Source organism: Clarias gariepinus, chromosome 3 (genome assembly GCF_024256425.1).
Source record: "Clarias gariepinus isolate MV-2021 ecotype Netherlands chromosome 3, CGAR_prim_01v2, whole genome shotgun sequence".
In the NCBI taxonomy this organism is placed as follows: domain Eukaryota; kingdom Metazoa; phylum Chordata; class Actinopteri; order Siluriformes; family Clariidae; genus Clarias; species Clarias gariepinus.
The window spans coordinates 1,123,470-1,135,651 of record NC_071102.1 but is presented as its reverse complement, the minus strand read 5'-3'; the positions used below and the strand labels follow the sequence as shown (position 1 = coordinate 1,135,651).

Here is a 12,182-nt window from a genome sequence, read left to right as displayed (position 1 = left end):
ACACACACACACACACACACACAGCGCAGAGGCGAGATTCAACCCCCCAGCCCTGGAGACGTGAGGCGACAACGCTAACATCTAAGCCATCGTGCCGTCCAACTTGGAAACACCCTGCAGTAATCTAATCCCATCAAAACTGAACTCTTGCTGATTCAGGATGATGTGATCCTCCCGCACAGCTCCCCGCTCTCACCTTCAGCCACTGCACGCAACCTTCTGGAGAACATCAGCTGTCCGGTTCCTTTTACAGCGCTAATCTGACACGCTAACGCCGATTCTGTCTCTACAACATCTGAAAGATTTGTCTGTTTCTCTTCACACAGGTCACTCAGGAGCTTGTTCGGTTGTCATGTCCACTCACTCCTGGCAGATCTGCCTTGGGGGAACGGTTGACCTCTGGACTGATCCTCAACGCAGCTACATGACATGTTTTAAATCTTCCTAAATTCTCCTGTAACTTCACTCCCTCCAGCGGCTTTCTGTATTTTGATGCATCAGGTTTAATTCACTCATGCTCGCCTACAAAGACTCGTAACCTGTTACCTCTACGCACTCATCACTAAACACCCCCGAACTGATCATCCAGCACTGCTCACTGGCTCCCTCTATCTCTCAGGGTACAACCTGCATCAGGATCTTCTCTGCTTTGGAGCCGCGGTACTGGAGTAAACCTCCTCTAGATCTCCAAACATCTAAAACACTAGTCTCTGCTCAACACCCTACATGTAACTGATCAAACGTAAGTTCTAAAATTTGCTAGTGATTTAAAAAAAATTATAATAATAATTCATACTTGGCCAATAGAATATTTGTTCACATTTAGTTTTGTAAAGGAAGCTAATACAAGCACAGCGTAATGTTTCTCCACTAACAGTTTTATACTGTTGTGAAACATCCCCACTTTGAGAACAAAAACACAATTTAAAATTGGAAGAAAGTGGAACATTTCTACCAAAATATACTTAATGCGCGGCTAAAATGTTCCTGTAAACAATGGAATAAGCGCAGCGCTCATGCTAACAGCCATGTTATTTCAGGTGTTTTAGGGTCCGCTCTTATTGCAGCAGGAAATGACTGTTTTAGTGGGAATGCCTTCAATTCTCACACGCACACACACACACACACACACACACACACACACACAATTTTGTGCTGATTTTTGGAGCTTGAGACTCCATGACCGAGACCTCAGGCAGATTTACTGGAGAGATTTCAGCAACAGAAAAAAAGATAGGATCTCTATGCTTTTCGTGTGCAGCGTGACACACACACACACACACACACATACACCTTCATGCCATTTCTCTTTATCCATTTTATCCAGGGTTTTTTCCCACACTACAGATCCTCTCCATCGTCTGTGTTTAATGAACATTTTAGTAATTAACGAGTCGATTACTGATGATGTCATCAGCAGCCAATCACAAGTCTTCTGATTTCTTTAAGGTTTTACAGTGCAGTGATGTGTTCACACTCTGACGCTTGAGAGTTAAAAATGAAATGAAATTAAATCATCTACAGCGTTGCATTAGTGAGAGATTATTCCTAAAAGTACGACTTTAGCTTTTATTTATTTTTTTTATTATTATTTCAAATTTTACATTCTGTACACAATTATACATTCTGTGCTTAAACTCATATATTTAAAAAAAAGTAAAAATTTGGGTAGTTTCTTTTTATCGATTTCTTTTTTATTTCAAATTTTTTTCTTGTAAATAAAAATAAATAAATATTAAAAACTGAATATATAATGCTGTATTGCTGTCAGTTTATAAAATATATATTGTGTTTATTTAAGACCAATATATTCTTCATTTGTATTATTTATATGTATTTATTATGATTAATATTATTCTTATTATTATTAAATAGAGATTTATTTTAATTATACAAATCAGACCTTTACTTTATTTCTTCATTTCTAAGTTTCTAATAAATACTACTACTACTAATAATAAAATCTAATATTGTAATGTGATATGATGATAACATTATTTTACCAAAGAATAATCTCTCTCAACTTTCTTATTATTTATTTATTCTTTAAACCCTTTCAGGTTGCAGAAACAAACCTACAGTCCAACACATTTACTTGCTGCCCTTCAGTCGTACTCATTTATACACGATAAACTCTCGTTAGTTCCTAAACTGAATGTAAATGTAATTAATGAATCAATCAATTTGCATTGACTCCGCCCCCCTGTGTTTTAAACGTTTAGGCAGAATCACACCAAACTGCGCACTCATTAACACACAGATGCACAGTGGACGTGTTATTTTGCCAGTGTAGTGAAATGCTTATATGATACACACACACACACACACACACACACACAGATGTTTATGAGGCTGGTGAGCACACACACACTGACCTTGTGTGAACTTGGGCGGGTTGTCGTTGACGTCCGTGAGCGTGATTTTGACCTGCGTGGTCCCCGAGAGGCCGCCCATGTGTCCCCCCATGTCCTTCGCCTGGATGACCACATCATACTCCTGCTTCGCCTCTCGGTCCATGTTGGGCAGCGCAGTGCGGATAATTCCTGCACAGAACACACACACACACACACACACGCACGAACACACGCACACAAAGATATGGCATTACGGTGGATCTGAGCTGAAAATCCTTTCTACAGGAAGAGAAACAGACTGAAATCTGTCACTGAGTCGTGAGTCACTACAGGGGGGAGCTGAGCTCCGCACCACAAGGGTGTGAGGTCAAATCCCACAAACACAAACATTAGGACACTACTGGTTTACGTGACTGCCTTGTTTTGCAAGAATTTTTGAAAATGTTTTTTGTAATACTTTTCCATTTATTTATTTATTTATTTTATATACACAAGTATTAAAAACAGTCGTATTATTTACTTTATTCACTATATTTATAACGGATGACCATGCCTATAAACTCTAGAGACTATACACTCATGACTATAAATAACCTTTATTTCAACTCAGACTTTATTTTCACTGTAAAGTAAAATTTTGTCAAATTAAAAGTTCCTGGCTTCTTTTCTAAAATATAACCAATTAACCTAATGTATTTTTTTGTTTATTTTATTAATTTGTTTGTTAAACTGGTGATCAGGAGCCTTGGTTGTCGTGATTAGCTGCTTTGCGCTGTACCTGTGTGCGGCTCCACGGAGAAGTACGGCTGGCCCTGCAGGATGCTGTAGACGAGCCGAGCGCTGTTCCCGTACGTCGGATCGTCTGCGTCTGTAGCCGTGACCTGAATCACTGACGTACCTGCCGTGGAGAAGAACAAAACGCAACCATGCTTCACATCAACGCTTCCCAGTAACACCACTGACTCCTGTCCACATGTTCAACTCCGGCTGAGGGCTACGCTACCTCGCTACTAATCACCTACTACAGTGTAAGGCTAAAAGAGGTAGCTAGAGTGACCAACTCGTACACAGGACACCCCAAATAATCCAATTAAAAACTTCGTAATCGCTGAATTTGTCTTTGGAGAGATGTAGGTTTGAATAACATTAATGAAAGGAGTCTCCAGTGTCAGTCAGAGGTAAAGCTATAAGGTGAAGTTTACTCAAATCACAAGCTGCATTTTTTTGGTCTAAAAAATTGTTTTGTTGTTTTTCAAAGTCTAGGCTGTGACCCCCTAGTGGGCCACAGCGGTACTGCCCGGGAGCCACACGATGCCGTTTACATCATTTTTTAAATCTAAACATTTAATTTGATTTTTATTACTGAATATTTACATTAAAGAAAGAAATCAGAACTCACTTCCATCTTCCATGTAACAATTAAACATGTTATTCTTCCATTATTGTGTGTTGAAATTGTGATTACAGGTCTGGGTGGGCCACGGGATCCTGACGTTCTACAACATTTAATCTAATTATAATTGTATAAAAAAAAAAATGAGATTCTTAAACAAACGGAATTGCAAAATTCAGTGGTACTAGTTATGATTTTATTGTGGAGGTCGTGGGAGTCACTGGGACAGAAAAACAATCTGAGTCCACAGTGAGCGTATAGACCGGAATTTCCCACACGGATAAACATTAGATTCGTCTCGGCGCTCTTAAACAGCAGGCCGTTCAATAATAAGCACCAGCCGAGTGAATGTTTATTGGTTTTTGATAACCGGTGAAATAAAACAGTTCTTGAACTACGAGCTCGGACAAATGAGACGAATCCGAGACGGTTTTATGGCGCGAGATGCCGTTCTCACGAGACGCCGGCGCTGTCTCAGAATCATATGATATTAATAAATATTCAGATAATCGATAAAGAGTGTAACTCCCTGATGAGCAGCGTGTCTAAACCTGACCCGGTCCAAACTGCCCACTGTGTGAGTGGTCTGGGTGTGTGTGTGGTGTGTGTGTGGTGTGGGGTGTGTGTGGGGTGGTGGGGTAACACATCATTACCTCCTGACACAGCCACATTAGGGATGATGTATTGTGCAAGAAGAGAGCGTTAAAAATAAACAACTACACACACGTAAACAAGCCAGTGCAGCACAACAACACAACAACACCAACTTCAGGCTTCAGGCTTCAGACTTTCTCCTGGTCAGGTTTCAGCTGCTTTTGAATAATGCATGAGGAAACAGAGCTGTCGCTGTTTTTTTTTTTTTTTTTTTTTCAGTGATAAAAAAATGAGGCGAAAAACGCAAACTCACCGACGTTGGACATCTCAGCCACGCGGGCGTAGTACGGCCCGTGCAGGAACTCCGGCGGGTTGTCGTTGATGTCCTGGACCTTGACGATGAATTCGGATGGAGGCTCCAGAGGCTTGGTGGTGTCCCGGTCTACGGCCTGGGCGGTGAGCGTGTACTCCGCTTGTTCTTCGCGGTCCAGCGTCTTTGTCGCGTGGATGTTGCCGGTTTTATCGTCGATGACGAAGATGGTTCCGGCGCCTTCGCCTGAGAGGATGTATTTGATGTTTCCATTCCCTGTGTCCACGTCGGAGTGAAGCTAAAGACAGACAGGAGGACATGAGTCTTAACTTACTGCTACACCATGTCTTCCACATCATACTCCGTAGTGCTAACTGGATGGGATTTCAGGTTACGTCATTAATTAGAAGTCTTTTCCAAAAAATCTAATCAAATTCAGTTTTCTTAAATTTTATTGGAGAAACGCTGGTTTTCGTACATTCTGATCAGGAACCAACACATGAGGAGATCAGCCTGAAGTAACTTGATACTGAATGAATGTTCTGAGGAGAAGAACCCAGAAACCAACAGCTGCACTTGTTTTATAGTCTCTATCAGGAACCCGGTACACCATGACGTAATGGTTTGGATGTGAAACCTGTTGAGATGTGGACTGGTTTAGAGCTTCGTAATGAGTGTTAAGCTGATGTTTAGCTAACTTTAAGAAGTACTGTAAAAAAAGAAATAAATAATAAAAAAAAACAGTAATAATAATAATAATATATAAGAAAAGGGGAAAGTTTTAATTACCATATGTTATTTCTACTGGAAAACAAAAAATAAAGACTATCAGTTTTTTTATTTGTTTGTTTGTTTGTTTGTTTATAATAAGAGTATGGCAATAAACTAAACCTTCAATCAATCCTGGACGTTATTTATTTTATTTGTGTATTATTATTATTATTATTATTATTATTTTTTTTTTTATCAATTTGATGACACAACAAAGACTTTTATTTATATAATTTATTTATGGTTTATGTTGTATTTAATTGTGATTATACAACAAGGCCATACACTGTATGTTCTGTTATAATAATAATAATAATAATGATAATAATAATAAAAAGAAAAAGAACTAACACTGGTTTAACATCCAAATTTACATCATCATCATCATCATCATCATCATGTGTTGGTTTTTTTAATGGAGAAGATAAAAGTGAAGCTTCCAAGTTTCATGAACAATCGAGTTAGTTTTTCGCACCAATACTGTAGAAAAGAAGCAAAAACACTGCAGTTTCTCTCCATCGGACATCAGCACTAATGAGTTTCTAACAAACGGAGCAGAAAACACCCAGCGTGGAAGATCTTCCAACTTTGAGAACGCTCAACAATCAACCAAAATAGAAAAAAACTAAAGAAATGACATTTCCCAAAGGCTTCATTGTTTTTGCTCCCAAGATCCTTAAACCTACCGACGAAACTCTTTTTCTGGAAAGTTTTAATCACTGATCATATGATCGCGTGGTGAGTTGCGTGTCTTACCCGGCCTACGAGGACGGGATCGGGTCCCGTGTACTCCTCGATGACGAAGAACTGATTCCAAACCCATCCCCGTTTGGAGCGATGGAGCACGTGTCCCTCCTTCCGCCTCTCTCTGTGTCTGTAGGAAGCCAGATGGCCGCGATGTTCGTGTTCCTGAGGGCCCCGAGACGCCGCCGTAATCCATAACATTGCTATTAAACACAAGAAGAAGACCTGAACTCTTAAACCGTCCCACATCCTGTCCGTCCTCGCCGACGTCCTTTTTTTGTTTTTATATGTCCTAAAGCTTGGACGTTTAGATTCTCAGAACCGCAGTAGGACAGATTGTAGGGAAGTAGACGACGCGGTGGTTCACTTGATATGTCCACCCACGCTGAGGTTCATCCCAGACACGCTTGTTCCTGTGAGAGAGAGAGAGAGAGAGAGAGAGAGAGAGAGAGAAAAAGATTGAGAACATTTTCAGTGACAGAGTGTAGAGTGTTTCGGGATCACAATCAAAGTTTAATTGACTTTGCCTGAAATTGGAATGTATTAATTCGTGCTGTAGCGGTGCAGCCTGGACTAATTAAGCGACAGAGGTTGTAAGCCCATTTGCTCTTATTTAATTAGACATCGCAGCACCAGTGTTCTCCCGGCAGCTATTTCCCAAGTCACACACATCCGTCCCGCGTGATCTAATAGCTGGAGGTTTGAGATTCTGTCATGCACACACACACACACACACACACAACCACACGACACACAGAAATGGCTGTTTTCTCTCCTCCATCTGAGCAGAATGCTAATGTTAAAAAGTGAAACACGATCACAGTTATGGACCTGACATCTGCCATGTGTTTACTGGAGCAATGATCCTTCCTCAATGGCATCGTTTTCTTCTCCACATCTGAAGATAGCCATGCCATACTACACTAATTAAGCAGCTGAAATGTTGGCTTGACGCTCTTTCATCACCTCCTGCTGGAGAGAGAGAGAGAGAGAGAGAGAGAGATGGGCTTGCAGAGATTTTCCCATTCACTGAGTCACTAATAACCTCCAGCTCCGGCACCGAGAGCCACCGCGGCCTCCTGCCTGCTTCGCTTTCTCTCTCTCTCAGCCTGACGCAGGCCCTAATCACGGCTCGCCACAGACGTAAATCAGACAGAGGGGTTTTAGAGGAGCAGAGGGATGCTGGTGAGCACAAGAGAGATGAAAAAAAATAAAGGAAACAAACCAAGCAAATCTCCGGTGCAAAAGCGAGAGCCGTAAATACGCTACAAATAAGCTGCTGGGAGCCAGGAAGCGGGAAAATGGGGTTTACGCCTCATCTCTCACCAACACCCAACCCCACCATCCACCCCCACCCCCACCCCCACCACGCCACGTACCCCTCCGTCAGCATCCATAACGAGGGATGATAACGGCTGACGCGCTGCGGCTCGGACGCGGCTGTGAAACTGGCAGCAACTCAGAAAAAAAGAACAGATTTTATCCCTGCATTTTCCTTTCTCAAGAACTGGACACCACTGTTTGTGTGTGTGTGTGTGTGTGGGAGGGTTTATTTTTTCTTCTTCAGAGAGTCTCCGGCTCTGGATGTATTCAGGAATGTGCTTTATGGACAAATGGCTGGATGGAACGGATGTGTACGACCACCACGGGACGGAGCTGGAAAAGAAAATCCCAGCGACGTTCCAAACTCTGTCAGCTCACAAATCCCTCCTCACATAAAACTAAAGTTCAGCCAGGAATAAAAAGCTGCATCAAATCCAGTTCATCAGCCAAGAGATCTTCAGAGTGCAAAATCTGTTAGTTAGATTTGGACTGCAGATACGAAGCTAAGACGAAGCTGGTGAAGATACGTGCTCACGAGTAAAGGAAGGTAATAATCACGAGTTTTCCAAAAGAATAAAATTAATAAATAAGAATTGCTGCTAATGTACAACTAGTAGCTGAACTAATAGAGAAAGACTGTGGGTTCTTCAGATGTTCTCTAATGGTCTGTTTGTTTGGTTGTGATGTGGAGTTCAAACCAGTTCTCCGGTTTATAGACATGAAAAGAAGGTCGAAGAAGAAGGATAAATAGAAGAAAAACAATTCATCAAATGTCCTTAAACTGTATTTTTTTGTAATAATTGCAGGTCCCTGTCTTCAAAAACACAAAAAGATCAGTCAAACCCTTTCTAATTTACAAATCTTTAGGCCACGGCCGCCACATTTAGGCCACGCCTCCTCACTGTAGAGCTGAACAGATCTGAAAACATCTGTTGTTTAAAGATCCGTTAAAGTAAAACTGACGCAAACTGAATACATGAATGTCAATTTCACACTGTGGGTTCTTCATGGTTCTTTAAGGTTCTTCAGGGTTCTTCAGGGGGATTGTGGGAGAATCACAGGCTCTAAGCTTCACTCTTTAACAAGGTCAAGATATTCTAAGACTCTAAACTACATGAATGAATAAACAAATAAATAAATAGAAGGAAAGAGAAGATAAAACTAGTTCTTTAAATGCAGCCCAAGTTCAGCCTGCAGAAATGTTAGAACCTTACAAACCCACAAAAGCCACACCTCTTACATTAGGCCACGCCCCCATTACTTTACATTATAAAGCAGCTTTCACTCACTCGCAATCACCCTAATGTGCCTGTCTTTGGGAGGAAACCCACCATGCACACAGCCCTTAAGGCGGGACTCGAACCCGGACCATAGAGGTGCAAGACGACATCGCTTACATCGCGACATCGTGCTGCCTATTGCTATGTCTGCCTTTTAAATCTGTGATGCATTGGCACCCTGTCCAGCGTGTACCCCACCTCGTGCCCCAAGTCTCCTGGGATAGGCTCCGCCCCCGTGACCCTGAATACAAGATAATGAGAGAGTGAGTGACGTTATTAGAACAGATATTAATAAGTGCCCCTGGCGCCTGTGATTTCCGCTCCTACTGTAAGTCTGTACGTTTTTTTCTATAATATCTCTCCTCTTCCGATTAATCCGTCCTTTTCCGACCAAACCCAGAACCACGAGGCGATTTAGGGGAATCCTAATAAACGCCCTGAATCTGATCGATCTCCATCCTGCGCGTAAGGTAAAGCCGTCTGGGCCGGAGTCGCTGGAGGATGGAGAGCGATTGAGCGTCAGCGCTTTATCGTCTGTCTGTAACGGGAACAGAGCAGCGCATTAGACCTTCAGCACTCAGACGGAAAAAAAGCGTTTAAATGCACCTGGTGTCGAGAAGGACATGTGAGGACAGGGAGTTCAAGAGAAACACACACACACACACCTGATAACGTCTAAAATAATACAGAACTGAGACTAGGAGAGCGGAGGAGGAGGAGGAGGAGGAAGAGGAGCAGCACTGAGCTGACGGGGTTTAGAGGAGACGAGGTCGAACCCGAGGCTGAGGTTCTGGAAAAAGAAATGATTACGCAGTCTCTTACTCTCTAATTACCAGTTTAAAGAAAGAGAGAAGAAAAAACTCAATGGAATATATTGCACACACACACACACACACACACACACCGCAAACCAACATGCTGTGATTTTCCAACATGACACGCCAAATGGAAAGAGAGGCAAGAAAGGAGAGGAATGAGAGGAGGACAAAAAAAGAAGAAAAGAATGGGAAGGAAAATACAGGAAAAGGAAAACAGAGAAGGAAAGAGAGAAGAAGAGAATATGAGAAAACTAACAATAAAAGAGTGAATTCTTAGAAAACCATTTCACAAAGAGTTATTTAAAGGTTAATAAAGGGCACTGTGGAGTCGGGGGGGGGGGGGGTGAAATTTAGAGGAAAGGTGAAGAAAGGATGCAAAGCAGAAAAGTAAGAATTCAGCAAAGATGGGAAGTTTAAAATAGAAATGTGGATGAAGTGGAAGAGAAAGAATGGAAATGTAAAAAGAAAGGGAAGAAAAAAGTGAGGAAAGGGATAAAAGGGGAAGGAAACAAAGAAAACATAGTGAGAAAAAATGAAAAGAACCAGAGGAACAGTGTTGATGAAAATAGAGCAGAAAAGAAGTGAAACTAATAGTGAAGAGAAAGAGATGAAAAAGAAATGAGAAGAGAAGAGAAGAGAAGAGAGAAAAGTAAAAATAATTCTAAAAAAGGAGGAAATCATAAAAGGTAAAAAAAATAAAAGTTAAAAGTTAAAAACAAAGGAGATGTGGATGAGGAATAAAAAGCGAGTGATGAGGAAAGGAAAGAGAGAAGATAAAAAGAGGAAAATGAGAGAAAGAGATGTGACGCTCTGTCTCTCACAGTGCAGGGTAATTAAAACACTCCCTCTGGTGGTCCTGATTAGTGTGTGTGTGTGTGTGTAGGTGTGTGTGTGTGTGTGTGTGTGTGTGTACAGAGCATCCATTTTGCTCCCAGCAACAAATTTGACTTTGACTTTTTCTTTCTGTTTGCATAAAAACTGTAAACAGCGCGGTTAATTGTTGACTCGTTAAGATGCAGAAGCGCTAACGAGCAGATTTCAGCGGGAAACGGGGAGGGGGGTGGGGGGCCCTAAAAAAGTTTTCGAGTTTGTTGTTTGTTTGTTTTTAATTAGAAACTTACTGATGTTGTAAATCAGTTCTCTACATAATTATTACAAAGTAAATTACTCTAGAACAATTTAAAATAAAGGAAAATTATTATTATTATTATTATTATTATTATTATAAATGTTATTTTTATTAATTTAATTATATTTATTAAAGTTAGTCTTTATAGATAATAAACTCTGTTTACGCTGCAGAAGCTGAAGTTTCTTGTAAACGTGTTTTATGTTGGACAAATGAAACGAAACAAGCATCTGGAACACAAATGAATGGAAAAAAGAATCAGGTAGTAACACACTTTATCATTATTCTGTTCATGTACACACACACACACACACACACACACACACACAATAGTGATTCATGTGTGTGCAGATGTGATGTATGCTCCTGTCGACTCGCTCCCTCGAGAACACGCCTGATATTTTCACAAGTGTGTGTGTGTGTGTGTGTGTGTGTTTGTGTGTGTGTGTGTTTGTGTGTGATGTCACTCAGTGGCTTTAAAAAAGACACACATCTTGAAGAAATTTCACAGTAACACTTTAGGCACACACACACACACACACACAGTACTCATTTCATATGACTTTTTATGCTTTACACAGCATTAGCCTCATTAGCTACATTAGCGTCATAGCTCCAGTGTATTTTTATATACATTTTATAGTTTGTATAATTCTCTTTGCTGAAGCAGAGGTGTGTGTGTGGGTGTGTCTTTGTGTGTGTGTGTGTGTGTGTGTGTGTGTACTGAGAGTGAGGTTAAAGTTTTGTACTGAAGCTGAGGTGTGTGTTTGGAGTCGGCCGAGTGAAGCCACGCCCCTTACGTTATGAATAAAAGCAGATTAAATGTCTCACGCTGCGCTCGGAGGAAACACAGCGAGGTGAAGGAACGATGACATCACCAGCTGAGGAGGACCGACACCACGGGAACACAAAACTCATTCATTAATAAATAAATAAATAAATGTATATGTACTGCAGCTTTCATATGTTTGAATTTAAGAAAAAGAAAGAGAAAATACCAAGAAATATACACATAAAATAACAAAAATGTGTTAAAATAGAATGAAGAAAGATTCATTAAAATTTAAATACACGTTGAAGTAATTTTGCAGTAAATATAAGGAAATTCACAAAACATTTATTTCTTCATTTATTAGATTTTTTTTTTATTATTTAACAATTTTTAGAAATAATTTTATTATTTGTTTTTAAATCAGGTTGGTAGGTGTATAAGAAAAATCTCAAATAAATAAATAATAATATTATAGTCAGATTTTTATTATAAAATGAAAAGAAAATAAAATATTCTGGAAGTGTAGCGAGACGCTGCAGATAAACTGGTGTGTTTTTTTATTTTTTAACACTCGGACAGTCGCTAACGTGCAGAGGCGACGGTGAGAGCGTTTCTGAATCTGATTTCCTGCTGCAGTCAAACAGAATTAACGCTCCGGGTGAGAGGTGATGAAATAAAGTGCACCGGGCGAGAA

General features: G+C 40.5%; 1 protein-coding gene across 1 annotated transcript in view; it reads right to left on the bottom strand.

Moving 5' to 3' along the window:
• cdh11 (cadherin 11, type 2, OB-cadherin (osteoblast)) overlaps positions 1-12,182 on the bottom strand; it is an 82,383-nt gene that overhangs the window by 21,025 nt on the left and 49,176 nt on the right. The window contains exons 2-5 of the mRNA XM_053491311.1: positions 6,179-6,579; positions 4,655-4,949; positions 3,133-3,252; positions 2,376-2,543 (exon numbers count right to left, since the gene is read on the bottom strand). Of these exons, the coding sequence (XP_053347286.1) occupies positions 2,376-2,543; positions 3,133-3,252; positions 4,655-4,949; positions 6,179-6,415 (820 nt within the window). The 5' untranslated portion in view covers positions 6,416-6,579. The remainder of the gene's footprint in view (positions 1-2,375; positions 2,544-3,132; positions 3,253-4,654; positions 4,950-6,178; positions 6,580-12,182) is intronic.